The sequence below is a fragment of the Thunnus thynnus genome, chromosome 1, assembly GCF_963924715.1.
Source record: "Thunnus thynnus chromosome 1, fThuThy2.1, whole genome shotgun sequence".
NCBI lineage: Eukaryota > Metazoa > Chordata > Actinopteri > Scombriformes > Scombridae > Thunnus > Thunnus thynnus.
In genome coordinates, this window is record NC_089517.1 from 8,803,470 (window position 1) to 8,820,264 (window position 16,795).

Consider the following 16,795-nt stretch of genomic DNA (forward strand, 5'->3'; position numbering starts at 1 on the left):
ATTAAAAAGACCCAATTTTAACTCGCTCTCTCAATACATTATAATTATGCTTCTCACTTTAAGTAGTGGATTTTCCCTTTCATTTTTTTACTTTAAAACCCTTCCCTTTGTTTGTCATGATATACAATATAAGATTATTGCTGATTGGAGTAGAGTAATTTAATTTAAATTTATCATTCTTTCCCTTGATAAAATCTATAAGAAAAATTAAGTGTGCACAACTTTAGGGTACAAGCACACCTGAAGGTTCCATTATTGGCCAAGTAACTGAACCTGATCAGATGAGGACATGACAAGTTTGTAGCTTTTCAGTATTGTGTCAGAGTTGTACCTATATTTTTGGAGGACATAATCAGACAACCTGATTAATTTCACTTTATGCAATCTCTAGACAAGGTAGTACGAAGTACGCCCTGATCCCTTATTTTGAGGGGTGTAGTTCAGTAGAAAAGATTTTAGATCAGACTTAGAAAATGGATCACCAGAATTTTTTTTTTCTCATTTGCCTCTTAGGGCTCCCGTACTCATCGCTACAACCAACCATTAGCTGCACTTATGGATGCTAAGAATTACCACAGCTAACACACTTACCATGCTCAGTATTCATCAATGTTGTTCTGTGTTGACTTGCAGTCCCAGGTAAAATTGAATAAAACTTTATCTCTTCATGACCTATAGGCAATTATTAACAATGCTAGGCATTGTGCAGACACTTTGAAATTAAAAATGCAATATAGTCATGCTAACATGCTAGCATGTGCTCATTGGCATTAAGCTCAAGGGACAGCTGAGGCTGAGCTGAGCCAAATATGACAATAGATAGCTTAGACTGATGAAAGAGCCGAGTGTGACTAACCATAACCCAAGCAATAGGACATGGTCTAACAAGATCTTACTTTGAGTTTACATTGTAGTTTACAGTGTACAATTACATAGCTCCCTGGGACTTTAGAATCTGAATATGTGTAGGCTATAGAACCACATTAGAACTTCAATGTATGCCTTTGCTGCACAGGAGCTTGCCTCTCAGAGATTAAAAATGTGTCTTTGCATTCATTTTTATAGTAGACTAGAATAAAATAAGCACCCGTAGTATAAAATGTTATTTATTTTAATAGAATTTCCACCTGCCCATCCCTTTTTAAACAATTATTTTAAGAGATGATGAACACATTATCTTCAGAGCAGACCTTGACTGTGAAATTAATTAGACAACATAAAATCCTTATGAGGCTTAAAACTCTTAAAACTTAATAATGTCACCATTTTTTAGATGCACCAGTGACAATGTAACATCAGGGCTTTCACAAAGTGTTCATAAGCATTGAGCTGCCAAATGGGTAAACAAATTAACCTTGTTACAATTGATAATAAACTGTTAATCTGATGATTTTCGAGGGTATTCTTACAAACTCTGATCAATAACAGTTGTCTCTCTTTTGGTTTAGTTGCATCAAAATCTGAATATTTAGTCTGCTCTTCAGATTGCAATATGTTCAAAACCCACAGCCATTAAAAGCATTACTATTGTGCAATAGCATAATGTACAAGGAAAGAATAAAATACAGAAAAAATATGTATAGCTGAACGTGTCAATACATTTAATGACAAACTTCCTTTGTTGGCAGAAAGGAGCACATATTGTAGGACTGTTTTATATTTCTTATTCAGTGTGTTAACATGCACAGTTTGCACACTCTTAATTTGATTGTAACCAGATTAAGGAGATAGTCCAATTATGGTAACTGATAAACCCAATAAAATTGAAATCAGGGTAAGTATAATCCAATTTTCAAAATTACTTGTCTGTGCTGGAATATAGAGGCTACTGTTTGAAACTTTGGACATTATATCCTCCAGAGAGCAGTATCAAAGTGCACAGAGAAAATATCAACACAATTCAGTTATGTTGGAAAACAGTTAAAGGCCACTGATCAGTTAGATGTGAGGTTCACTGACTCCTCTGTCTCCAATTCACCAACTAACTCTTAATACTGAAGCTTCATTTTCATAAATTTTTTCTCAAAGTTTCTTAAGTGTTTTGTTAAAAAAAATTCTGAAATGTTCTGGTAATATTACAACTCTCAAAAAATTACAACTTATATGCTCCTACATATTATTATTATTATAGTCTAAAAATTATGACTTTATTCTTGTAATATTGTGATCTTGTAATCAAAATATAACTCTTAAAAAATATCCTGACTTGTTCCTCCATCTTTATAGTGTTAGTTTCTCTCAAAATGCGACTTCATTCTCTATCTTTATCTTGTTTTCTTTCTCAAAAATACCACCAATATCCCATCATAATTGTCAATTGCTTGTGATAGGACAAAAGAAAATGAGGAAACTGCTTTGAGAGAACATTTCAAGTAACAGGGCCTTGGTTTTAATAGTGGGTTATTGTGCTTTGTAAATCAGTAAACAGCAGCAAGATCCATAATTGTGCTGATAATTTTGTGCTGATAAAAAGATTATTCCTGCAAGGTATTAAACACATATTGCCTGACAGCAACCCAACTATTATTTTAACTTTTTAGGGAATCACTGTAATGTGAAGCATGTTCTTTACTCCAACTATTACCTTAATTTGGTTACACACAGTAATCAGGTTATTGTGTGCATGTTAACATACCGATTGAATATTGCCAATACACATTTACAGAAAAAATTTGAAAATTTGAAATTCAACATTTGCTTTTAATGATTCAGTTCCTGAAGTAAAAAAAAGTCAAGGGTATAGTGTCAAGATGCGTTTGCTGCTGTGCAATTTCTATCGCTCATAAACTGAGTACATATTTGAAGCGAGGATAGTATGCATCCCGACTGAAGTTTGTAAGCTTACATGACCTCCTTTTTGAGTTTCACATGATTTTCATGTTGAATTGTATGGGTGCCTCATTTGGACTGGCCTCCTCAGTTTCCTCTTTACGTGGAACATATTCAACCTCTATACTTGACTTCGTATTGTCTTTCCCTCTACTCCAGAGGAACAGAATTACCAGACAGAAGAGGACAACTCCGAGGAAAGAGATAAATCCCATGGTGGTTGCAATAATAAGTGTCTTTACATCAAATGGAAATGGAACTGTCGCCCGGGTCACATTAGCACCTTCATCGCTGGGCTGGTTGGAAATGAAGGCAAATGTTTTGTTTGGCTGATGGGGCCAATTGGGAGAATAGCTATGCACAAAAAGGTGAGCGGCTTTGGTGTCATTGCCTGCTGCATTGCTTGCAATGCACAAATACGTGCCGTTGTCCTGGATTTGGGCGTAACGCACCTCCAATGTGCCCTCATTAGACACAGAAAGTCTTGACCCCACAGTTTTGGTAGTAATGTATTCCTTCTTAGGAGAAAGCCACATTATCACTGGGACTGGATCACCCTCAGCTTGACAAGCGAAATGGACCGTAGTCCCTTCATCCACATGGCTTTCTTGAACCTTGTTATTCACAATCTTTGATTTCTGGCAGGTGAAATAGTCAAAAGGGAGGATGTCTGGGAAGTCCTTGAACTCCTTTCCTTTCACAACTTCAGGTGAAGCACATATAGGCTGCTGTCTGTTAAAGTTAAGTCTCCACCGCCGACGGAAGACCCAGAGTAAGCGACAGTCACAGGCCAAAGGGTTATCATACAAAGCCAGGGTCTCCAGATTTCCCACTGAGTGGAAAACAGACTCCTCCAGGGTGCTCAGGCTATTGCTGGATACATTGAGAACACGGAGATGATTGAGTCCTCGGAAAGAGTAGGGCTCAATGGCAGCTAATCTCCCACCAGCCAAATGAAAAGCCTGGAGCTTCTGCAGATTGTACAGTTGGTTTCCTTCCACAGTATGAATAGGATTGAAAGACAGATTCAGAAAGCGAAGATATCTTAGGTGACTGATGGCTTGGTAGGGGATGACAGTAAGATTACAGTTTGTGATAGACAGTGATGTGAGGTTGAGTCCAAACAAGCATTTTTGGGTCATGGTATCCAGGGCAGGCATATGAGAAATCTCCAGCACTCTGAGCCTATACAGCCTCTTAAAGGAATAATCCCTTATGACAGTGACGTTCAGGTAGCGTAATCGAAGTGACAATAGGTTATGCAGATGGCTAAGGGCATCAGTGGGCACTGAGGCCAGATTGCATCCCTCAATGTTGAGGCTTTCAAGGTTGCTGAGGCCATGAAACGATCGTGGTGAGATGAATACTAGGTCATTGTCACCAACCTCCAGAGCCCTCAGGTTGTATAGCTCCTGGAACATGTAGTCGAGCAGAATGACAATTTTGTTCTCACTAATATCCAGCTGGGTGAGGTTGGTCAGGCCTGTGAACACCCCCAGCTGAATGAGCTTCAGCTGGTTGTTGCGCAAACCCAGAGTTCGTAGGTTCAAAAGGTTGCTAAAAGCCCCAGGCTCAATGGATGAAATTATGTTTTCGTTAAGTTGAAGCTCTTCCAGCTGAGGGTAATTAATGAACTCCTCAGGCCCCAATGTTTTCAGACGGTTCTTGCTGAGGTCCAGAAGCCTCGTTTCAGTGGGAATGCCCTCAGGAAGAGCAGCCAGTCTCCGTCGATGGCACACGACCGAGCGCTCTTGAGCGTTGCAGTCACATCGGGAGGGGCAACCGGTGGTCGAGCCAGAAAGGACAGTGCCCAGCATCAGGATCAGGATGGGCTGCCAGCACGCCACCAAGTAGCTGTGCCCTCCTGCCTCCCCAGACACCATCCTACTGCTTACCTGTGGAAACATGAAAAAAGAGGGGTTGGTAGAGTGAAATGATTGTACAGAAATGGCTATGAAGAACAATGCCATGTTGTACTTCCATAAATTTCCATGAATTAAACAGATAGAAACATACAATGAAAGGAGTTATAAAATGATATCAAAGTCTGGCATTGATTCTGTCAAAAAGAGTGTGTCATATGGCACCAAAGACAATAAAAAGACAATCAGGAACTTTATGTCACATTTTATTTTTAATTGACAGTTTATTAACCATGAAACCACTTTTGGGAAGAAACAGCTATGTGATTTAAGGTTCACATTTATGGATGTAGATTTGGCTGTCCAAGTGTATAACAATAAAAAAAATAATGTTTCTAATTGTTTTCCTTAAGTACTTTTATTATTTTTTATCATTATTATGTTTCATAAAAAGATGATGATGATATAATTGTAAAGTTTTTACTGTGACACACAGACACATTTTTCTTTTAAATCCATAACAACACAACCTCTTGAAAAACTAACTTGCTTTTGCGAAGTCAGAATTTTGCTTTCATCTGCAAACCTTTTCCTTGCATAAAATTTCATTATGGTGACTTTCCTCTCACAAGTAAGAAATCAGCCAATCGATAAAAGGGCTTGGTCACACAATATAACCACCCTGCTGTGCGTCTGACTTCTGAGTATGCTGAAAACAATTACTGCCACTATCAGTGACACATTGTCTCTACTCATACAAACCATTTTTAATTAGCAGCCAAAAATGCCATGGTCCATCTTTAAAAGCCTCACCAAAACATTTGCAAACTTAACACATCCCATGCCACTGCTGAGCTGTTGACCTTGCAGTGATATAAAACAGAGATTGCTGCCAAGCAGTGATAAATGGAGAGAGGGAGATTGTCAGAGGACTCTAAACCCCTATTTGATTTTGACTCAGGGGCACTTTAACTTGCTAAAACCTTCAAGCTCTACTTCTCACATCAATCATGCGATTTTAGTCACTGCTACAGTATATCTGTAGGATGCACTCTTAGAAGAGTCTCTTGCAAAGTAAGAGACATGACGCTATGATTTGTTTTTAGCGAGAAGACTGTTTTGATTACATAATGAGTGCTTGGAAATAATTGATGTTTTCACTTGGACATTTTTATCTGAGCAAAAAAAAAGCATCTGAAGGCCTGAGGTTGTAAAAAACAAAGCAGATCATTAGTGTATGTGATGCACAAGTAGTGTAACTACTGTATGCTGCTTTACAATTTGGAAATTAAATTCAACATAATCATGATATTATTAAACTGTATACAGTGATGTATAGTGATGCATCTGCTGATTTTCAAAGAGGAAATTCCATTTTGAGAGGTTAATGCAGTCTCCATCCAGATATTCATTATGATGTCATAATTTGTGTGAGTGAAAAGGGACTGTGGATTCTTTCCGTAACTCATTCACCACATAAGTGTCTTTGTAAGAGTACTTCAAATTATTGGTATAGTGCTTTTTAGAACCTCTTTGGCTGTCTACCACACTTTTGTAGCTTAAATTTTTTTTTAACCTTGATAGTTAAGATAAGAATGATTTTGCTTTATTGCACCAACACAAATTACACACCACTCCCGGTGAATCAAAGTTGTGGGGCTGAGGCAGCTCGGATTGTGGTCTGAGTAGTTCCAATGGAGCAGTAATTGCAGCTTCCATTTTTACTTTCTCCAGAACTGTTAATTTCTGTTGGCTGCGTATGTCAGACACATTGGGCTTGAGTCCAGTGTGTATGGGGCATTGTAAAAAAGCAGACTGCATGAAAGCAATAATGTCAGTATCAGTATCTCCTTTGTGACCTCCCACTCTGTTATGTCTCACACTAATTATGTGAATTTACAATGAATAGCATGAAGGCTTTTCCAATGGAATGGTGATAAATAAATATTTTCTGAAACAGCCATTCAGTGAATTCAAAGACAAAAATCTTATACATAGTGTAAACACACATCTAACTTTGATCTATTGTGACAGATTCTAAACCTTCGAGTGAAATGAAATATCATTGAGATATTCAATGCAGAAAAAGGGTGACATGTTTATCTGTTTGACCCAGAATATTATTTTTATCTTGTCAAGTCAAGAATATGTATGAGTACGAGGCTCACTGATGTCATTGCTAATCGAAAAACAACCAAGTGCAATTTGTGGTGATTTTCTTACTCGAGTACCATGCATGATTTATGATTCAGAGTGTTGTAAGGGCAGGGGTACTATCTGTGTAATCTGGCCTTACAGCCCTGACCTACTCAGTGTATCACCACTGTGATATGACCTTGAGCTAAAATTCTGATAAAAGAAGTTAGCAAATAGCCTCTGCATTACAATAGCCCAGTACTTAATATACTTTTTTCAATCACGTTGTTTAGAGTAGGGTTTAAAGAATTGTCCTCTTTCAAGATTGGAAGAGTAGAGAGAAAAAAATTCAATTTTAGCCCTTGATGCATCACTCCATGTATCTTTTGTCCCCACCCTGATTCTTTCTATTCCTCTTTTGATAGTATTGTGCAGGTGAAGAATACGAGTGGACAAGCCTTTTCTCTCCTGCCCTTCTATGACTGCTTGCGTTTTCTCTGTGGACCTCTCTCCCTGTCACAGTCTTCTCTCAAAAGCATGTCTCAGCTCACCATTAGTCTCGTGTTGCCTTGAATCTCTACATCTCCTCTCTTCTCAGTGCTATGTGGTTTGGGGAAATATAGAGAGTGGTGTGCACTAGTAAAGGGTAACTGAATGTCTGCAGTGCCTGTATACATGAGAAATACTGCAAAGGTTTGTCTTTAGTTGCAAACCAATTAGCATTATTTGTCACTTCCCTATGAACTGTATGCTGTATTTGTCTACCATTTCCCTGTTGGACAGTTTCAACTTTTGACTGCTGTCATAAATCATCAATGCAGCTTGAGTTCTGAAAGTATTTCCCTTGATATATTAAGTAGTTTAGCTTTTTGTTTTGATTGATGTGTCTGCTGTTTGGGCGCAGATGATTTGTCTATTTTTTTCGTCTTTGTAGCTGAGAAATGCTGCTTATCGCTATAAAACAATATGACCCACCTTCGTAGCAATGTTTGGAATTGTTACATCAGAGCCTTTTTTCTGAAGGACTTGTGCTATTTTGTCTTGACCCTATACACGCTTCAAATTTTTATGAAACACCATTTTATGAAGTGAAAGCTGCTTTCTGCACTGTTGGTGATTTATTTGGTGGACAAAGTTTTTTGCTTCTCGTTTGAATTTCAGTTTACAGTATGTACTGCAAAATTCAATCTCATTAAAAGAATAAGAAATGTATACAATCATCATGTCTTGTACACCCCACAAACGTTTCAGTAATGCTTTCATTTCTGTTCCTGACAATTCATGAATGCTCATGAATTGTGCTCAGTAGATTACGTCTGGCTTCAGTTTTCTTCATTATAGTTGTGAACAGTGTGCTCATTAGCTCCCCTCTTATACGTATCTTGTTGTTAAGCAGCAAACATGCCCCAAACAGCTTTGATCATTCTGTGATTGGTTTTAGAGAGTAGTGAGGATGAAGCAAAAAGAAAGCTACAGCTGCAAAGTAACAGAATAAATATGTATAGGATTTAAGAGATGGAGATTTCTTCCACTAGTATGTTTGTGTTCAACTGAAAAATTTAAAGCAAACATTTAAAAGTCAGAAAGCAAACAAACAAGAAGATCTTGTGGGCTGCATAGAAGTGTCAATGTTGACAGAAGATCACAGTGGAAAAGCTTTTCGGAATGGTATGACTTTAGGAGACTGAACTACACCTGCAACATGTGATATCTATTCAGCAAACATTCGCTTTTTGGTGCATACTCTAATTATCAATACAAAAGGTCCCATCTTCATTCATCTTCTTACTAAATCAAAATTTAATAGGTGTTTATTTCTAGTGTCGAATTTACTGCATCATCATTGGCATGAAAATATTTAAATGAAAGCTAAATCTTGCACATGTACAGATCTAAACATGCATCATCTTAACATACCAACAGTAATGATATTACTGTACAAATATATACTGACTTGCAAATTATAGTAATATTACAAGAAATATTTGGATATAATACTAGCTTATTACTAGTTAGTGTTAATCAGCCTGGTTAGGCCAGTAGGGCTGAGAGGGCAGTTGGGAGATCATAGACACTTCAGAACTGTATTGCAGCAAAGGTTGCCAGCTAACTGACATCCTACAGAAGAGTGAGCAGTCAGATATGAGAAATCTCATGAAAACAACACCCTCAAGCCAAAGATAAAGGGAATAACCTATGCAAACCTAAAAAGAAACTGCATGACCTGATGATCAACCATGCCCGGATCAAATGCTTAGAGAAGGACAAAGTACTCCTAGAAGCAGAAACACACCTGCATGGGGTCAGTGAACCCTTGATCTTTCCTTTTTTGACAGCAGTATTCTCTAGCCAGCAGGGCTCTCAGCCAGAAATACATATATTTCCCTTAAGAAGTTACTGCACAGATGAAGGAAGGAAAAGAAGTGGTGCCAAGAGGAGAGTCTGAATAATGATATTGATCACTATTGAGGACAAGCAAAAGCACAGAGGAGCCTCTTTGAAGGAATTGTTCATCCAAAAATGAAAATTTTAGACAATATTTATTGTCTTAAACTGTTTGTTTGTATTTCTCAAAAATGCACAGTTCATACCCATGCTGTAGCTATGTGACAACCTGTTTCAAAACAAAAGGGCCAAGCAGTGATAGTTTAAAGTTCCAAAGAGGGAACAAATTACCCTGAACCTACTCAAAACACCTCATGACCCATAATCCAGCATAGTAAGTGTTCACAAGACAAACAAATGCATGGAGTCCAAAATATTTAAAGAAAAAGATTTATACCAGTACTTAGAGCAAATTTTCACTAAAACTAGTCTTCTGCAGTGTTTATACAAAATGACTTCTTGGGCTCTTTAAGAAGCAGTTCAAGGAAGCCTAAGACGTGGAAAGGTATACACTGACAGAGCTCTGTGCCATTGCGGGGAATAATTATGTTATTATGTAATTATAATGCTGAGGTCATACAATAATGAGAGGACTAATTAAATGGCAATCTATTTGCATTCCCCAACCAGTTGCTTTGGCACAAAAACTATCAAAGGTGTTCAAGAATTACCCAAATGTTTAGTTCTGGTTTTGGAGAATCTTAAGGTGATGTGGAGCTAAAATACAAGAATTTATTCAAATAAATGGATACTCAGATATTCAGAACAAAAATGCCTTTGCACTTCTTAAAAAAATTCAGGCAGGTACTGAAGCACAATAACACCCACCCCAAGTGGTCTACAGAGCAGAACCCAAAAGGCATATCTCTGAAATACAGTATGGGACATACACAATGCAGAACAAAGACAATCAAAATATGAAAACTATGGAGAGTTGGGAGGAGAAATCTGTGCAACTAGTAACAGCAGTATTAACAGCATAACCAATTGAAGCAGCATTAATAATCAGAAGAGTAACTGTGCAAATATGAACTGTGCAACTTGTTTTCAGTGTTTTCAGCTATGCCTGCTTAACTAATGCTTTACTAGTGCAGGTGGGAAACCAGTGGATCCATCAGGACACTTAAAGTTCCAATAAATGACATTGAGCCTCACTGGATGTCAGCAAACAACTATTTGCTATGTAAAGATATATTAGAGTAATAGTGACCTGGGCAGTGAATGAAGTCACACTCCCTTTGTGTGTGTTGTTATCCAAGCTTCTCTGTTCTTTTTTTTGGTAGCCACACTAGCCGCACATGCATGTTAGTGCATATGAGTCCCTCCGTGTCCTCCATGTCCATTTCCAAGATGGCACCCGCATCACAAACTTCCTAAAATTACAGCTAAACAGTACACTAAAGTATGTTTCTGAAAACATTTAAGTATATGCAATTCACCACATAATCTTGGTCAATATTTGATCAGCACTGCCTAATTTGACAGTTTGATCTGAGTTTTGAGAGTTGTCGGCTTTCTTTCTTTTTTTTCCCAACTGTGTTGAGTAAAGAAGACATGTTTGTTTTGGTCTGAGATGTTGGTGCTATAGTGCGACATCTAGTGGCTGAATGTTGTGTATTGCAACTTTAAGTAGCTTAAATTTAGTCAGTTAAGTTCTTTTTGGCATTCCTGCTGAATAGTTCTCAGTTTGACATGTGACACTGTAGATGAATGATCACAAAGTTACCAAGGGACATGGAGTACTTGATCATAGAAGCCTGTTCCATAACTCAACATCACAACTGCAGTTAATGGAACTGAAAATAATGGTTTCCATTAGGCTGTCCGTTTGACTCTGTCTGCCTCAAAGTACCTTTAATTGTAGGGGCAGCTGTGGCTCAGGCGGTAGAGTGGGTCATTCACTAATCAGAAGGATGGTGGTTTCATCCCAGACTCCCCCCTCCCCTGTCATCTGCCGTTCTTTTGCACAGATTAATAACTCTTATTGGCTTTTTACTCGCAAAGCTTTTATTGCACTTACAGTAACATAACAAGTGTAGTTGTTGTCAACTTTGTCTCTCCTCTGCTGCACTGTGTGGAGCACACACAGAGGGCTCAGCCGCGCTCTTGCTGAACTGCGGAGAGCAGAGGAGAGTAGTGCGGCCATGAATAACTGCAAAAAACAGCAGAGACTCACACTGAGCTGAAATGAAACAAGTGCACATAAATTAGGTAAATAATATAGATAAACATAGTCTCTACTGCATTTTGCTGTCATTTATGGTCCCTCTACTCTCTGCGCAAAAGATGGAGAGACTCCAAATGAAGAAAAATATTGCCGTAAAAAGTGTGATTTGCAACACAATGAAATAAACGATAGAGCATAATATGAAATGATACACGTTTTTTTTACCATCACATGATATATATCATCATATTGTACTGTCCTATGTGAGCATGTGTGTGAATGGGCGAGTGAGCAGCAGAAACATTGTAAAGCGCTTTGGATAAAACAGCTATATAAATGCAGCCATTTACCATTTGCCATTTACTGCACTTTGACCAACACAGCATTTGACCAACACAGCATTCATCCAGTTGTCAGGAATCATGGCTGGTAGTGGTGGGCGCTGGCCAAACAGTTTGTAGGCTTTTATTGTAATGTAATACTAATTTAATTCCAACTTTTATAAAACCTGTTAGTGCACCGTGTATAAATCTGTTTTTCTAATTGCATATATATATACAAATAAAAACAATTCTCAAACAATAAAGCAATAATTAATGTGAGCTTTTTACAGTGAATACTGCAACCCATTTCACTGCTCACCCTTTGCTGTGAGGAGTGAAGTGCTTTTGAAAATGTATTGTTCATGCTTTATTCCTGCAGGGGCATGCCCCCTTGCATTAAGATTGCAGACTGTGTACGCACCTCCACAGGACCAGCGCTATGTTCAAAGACACCCCAAGGGTGTTGGCCAATAGCAAGTCAGTAAGAATTGCACCGTTCTCACAAGCTTGTCCTCTATACTACTGATCTGGAAATAACCAGCTTCAAGATCAGAAGGCCTCTCTTCTCCTGTGTGGTCAGTGGACGAGACTAATCTAATCATCTTTGATCTTCTGTAGTGCATCTAAAACAATTCAATAGACCCTTTTTTGTGTGAACCACTCACCTTATCATGACCTGATAAGCGTCAGCTCACCAATTCCTGCCACAACATTTCTAAATACAACCCAAGAGCCCAAGTCAGCTGGCACCAATATTTTCTTAATTAATTATTAATTATACAAATTGGCCTTTTCACGCAAGACATTTTGACATGTCACAGTAGCAAAAGCACGGGTGTAAGTAATATCAAAGTTATTGATGACTGAAATACATCTAGGGTCCTAGTATATAGACCCTTTTCATGGCAGACATTTTGACTTGTTAAAGCAGGAAAAGCACAGGTGCAATTACTAACATTAATGATGGCTGCATTGCATTTAGGCTCTGGTATTGTGCATTCTCACACAGAGTTGGCATAATGGAATGGTGCCATTGTTAATGTTATTTTGACAAGTCAAAATGTCTGCTGTGAAAGGGGTCTATTGTGCATCCATCATAAATGTTGTTAATAACACCTGTGCTTTTCCTACTATGAAAAGCGAAATGTCTGCTGTGAAGAAGGCTTATTATGATTCTCTGGAATCACAATACTAGATAAAGTAACATATGTGGGTCACTGCAGAAACAAGCATAAACAAGAGTCATTTTTTAATTTGTGTATTTATGAAACCTAGTAACCCAGTAACTAGGTTACAATTACTGGCAATAGAGACAGTATATTAGAAAATGCTCCTATGTGTCGTTCTGGAAACACTCCTATGAGTTGTTCTGGAGTGCAGGTACAATCAAACTGGTTGTTTCATTATGAGGATGTGTTGTCTGACCAGTAGTACCAAACTAAAGAGGACTAAAGAGGAAAACATAGCTCACAGGCTGTGGCTGCTAACAATATTGTATTGGGAGTAATGAGAATAGAAAGAGTTTTTAGAGACCACTTGGAAATATACAGAGGTGAGAACATCATCAGGTGCTTTCGCTTGCCCAAGGAAGCTATCTTGAGCCTGAGTAACTAGTTCAGAAGTACTGAGCCCTGCCAGCTTAAGAATTCACATTCTCATCTCAGTTCTGCTACAGTTGCTACAGTGTTGAGATTTTATGACACCAGAGGTTTTTTTTTAAAGAGGACCTATTATACTCATTTCAGCTCTAATTTTTTTTTATTTTTGGACTCCACTAGAGTAGCCCTGCATGATTCAAAGTTTAAAAAAAACTCCTTATTTATCTCAGTAAATATACTGGCCCTTTATGCAGCCCCTCAATATACACAGTTTCCGTTTTAGCTCCTGTCTCTTTAAGGCCCCCCTCCCGATGAGCCCATTCTGTTCTGATTGGCCAGCTTTACGTATCAGAGTTGTGTAACTTTACCTTCATTGCAAACCAAATATTTCCTGCTATACTGCTTCAAATTAAAAGCTTTTAATTGACTAACTAATGGGAGACTTTTATTGTGAATTTACAGGAAGTAAAAACATGTTCCTCACTTAGCGGCGCTAAAAACCGGTCGAAACAACAACATATGGAGCTATTTGGAGCTATTTGTTCAGCGGATCAGTTAGAAATAATGCAGGGAGGAAGAATACAAGCAGAAGCAGAAACAGCCACAGTAAGATGTTTTATGGAGAGCTGCAGACAACCAGCACACCTCCAACAGGTAAACTACTTATTTTACTTTGCTGTACTGTGTAATGGCGTCGTGGCCTGGCCTAACTACTCCCGGAGCGGAGCAGCGAACTTGTGCGCTGTGCACGTAGCAGATGTCCATATAAAGAAATCCGTCACGAACTGATATCAGCTCGGGCTGAACAGTTTGAAGCTGCTGCTCTCTGCCCACAGGGATTACTGCTACATACGTTTACCTCATTATTTGACACGTCGGACACTTTTAACATGAACATCCGACATTGTGACATTATATATTTGTCTGAAAATAAGGAAAAGCATAGTACTTCTTCTTTATATTGTTACGCTCTTTGCTTAATTTTCAGAGTAAAATGTTCTTGTAACTGCTGAATTCATTCAGAACCTTGCAGTGTGTGCATTGACAAAGAAATTGTCAATATGCCAAAACAACATGAGTGTGTCTGCAAACACACATGCACACATAATTAGAGCACATATGGCCTGGATCCTCTGCCATGCATGCACACAAAGACTCGATAAATCCATAAATACAACAACAATTGACATGGTATGTTGGCATCTCAGAAAGGGAAAAATGGAGTGCTATTAAAACAAAAGAAAACCAGTAAAAATTGATTTACAAAACATCACTCTCAGCAAACAAAGTTGCTATTTGAGTTGAGAGTTAGAGGTATGTGCAAAGGGAAATCACAAGTACTTAGAGTTCTGAGAAGACACCTACGTGTCACGCCCTGAAGAAGACTCCTGCTGAAACGTGGGTGTCAGCCATGCTTGAATAAAAGCTTTTAACTACACTCAGAACTCTAAGCACCGTGGATTTCAATTTCTTTATTGTATATAAGAATACATATTGTGTGAATGTATGTATTTTATTACTGGAAATTGACAAACACAACAACCACTTTTGGAGTTGTTCACTTCAGGTTTTCAATATATCCTCAATGTACCACATTTATCTTTTTTAAGACCACCACTAGAAATCATCAAAAATCCTCAAACTCTAAATATAGAGAGGCTCATTCTGTAAAAGAATGATTTTAACAATATTAACAAACAGCACTCCTAAATCTCCGAGTATGGTGAACTTTATGTACGCTAACAAGGAATGACAAGACCATGTGACAGACAATCACAAGGTCCGGCCATAAGAAACAAGAATAGGAAGAGCTTAGGTGGTTACCATCAAATAGGCTTATTCTGATAAACCTACATTTTATTTTTCAAGAAGTCATTGTATTAACAAATGAAAACAGTTTTGCAGAACTGTTAGTTTTGTTATAAAATTAAAGCTGCATTAAGCAATTTTGACCAATAGAAAGCGGAAAGTAGGCATTACAACAAAGCCCCAGCCTCTTCTTGTAATTAATGTGTTAGCCTCAACATCATGGCCCATATGTTGGCCCATGGTTACTTATTCATTCAACAAAAATTGGATTCTATGCTTAAATTATACTGGACTCTTTTTACAACCATGTGAGAAATGGACCAGTCGTCACTTTCTCTTTACTGCCAGTTTGGCCTCTGGTGTCTTTTTCAATTTCTTGATGTTTGACTGTCTTTAACAGGTACTCGACTCTCCAAAAGGTACTGGCTTCTACTCTCTTTCACACTGGGCAGGTAGCGTACAGTCAGTGTGTGGGAGCTTCTGAGCTGGAAGCTTTTGAGCTGCCCACGGTTTTTATATGGGGGGTGGGTAAGAGCCAGAGCCAGACTCAACCAGACATGTTGATGGACCAAAACAATTAACTGGAAGAGGCTGAAAGCTGCACAGAGCTGCAAACTGGGCTATTCATTCTCTGAGTTCAGCAATACTACCAGCCCTTCACATTACAGAGAGTGATTTGATATCAAACATATTGCTTGATGGAGATTTAATTTGGCATTAGACAGTTTTTTTCTCAAGTTTTCCTATTTGTTTAGATAACTGAAATAGATACTGTCTGTTGCATGAGTTCATCTAATTTACTTACGTCATTACGCCATTTTTCCCGGCAACACATTAGTTGTTTTTACGAGATCTTATACATAGATACATGAGTTGGAAGATAGTCGAATCATATGGGATTTCCTTTCCTTCTCTGGCTCAAAATCAACAACATCAGACTGAAGACGTCATTATGATCCACATGAACTTCTTTGGAAAAACAGGCCCTAGAATGAGAAAGTTGTTATACAGTATTACCATGCAGATCTGTTTCTTGGTTCATTGACAAAGTCTAACAGTAATACTACAAAAGAGGCTCCTTTCTTCATTAACACCCATTCCTCTTCAAAGTCAAGTAGGATAAGCTGGAAATTACACAAACCTTTATCCCCTACTCAACATCAGGGAATATAAGATGTTTTGGACTGGAATTGAAAAGGAAGGGCTAAATGCCATCCTAAAGGCAATTTACCTCAGACAAGCCTATTACAGCCCTTCATAGAAAGCACAGTGAGATATTTTGAGAGATTGTCTCACTAAATCACTCAGACACCAGCCACAGTACAAATATGAAGTTAGAGTGCCTTGGCATTTTTTTATACTGATACAATGAAACTTGGACCATTAATTTGAGTATTGTGTTCAAGTTGCTTTCACCAGTTCTTTGCCTCTTGGTTTCCTGATTGCAAATAAATCTTGAATATTGTGCACCACAGTGTGTTGAAGCCTCTTTAGGCGGGTTTGTCATTGATAGAGAAATATGGTATTAAGATTCCAGTGGCTGACTTGAATGAGTTAGTGCCCCTCTCCTTACAGTTTTGATAATACAGTGTAATAATTCATCATTCCCATTCTTTCTAGTGGAAGAAACCTGACCAATAGTGTCAGATAGATTATGAATACTAGCCACACAAAAGGATGGGAAGG

At 38.2% G+C, this 16,795-nt stretch overlaps 1 protein-coding gene across 1 annotated transcript; it reads right to left on the reverse strand.

Moving 5' to 3' along the window:
• Window positions 1-1,130: 1,130 nt before the first annotated feature.
• lingo1b (leucine rich repeat and Ig domain containing 1b) lies at window positions 1,131-4,736 on the reverse strand. Its single transcript, XM_067575219.1, has one exon. It carries the CDS (start codon window positions 4,734-4,736, stop codon window positions 2,865-2,867), a length of 1,872 nt encoding a protein of 623 aa, XP_067431320.1. The 3' UTR covers window positions 1,131-2,864.
• Between the last annotated feature and the right edge of the window lie 12,059 nt (window positions 4,737-16,795).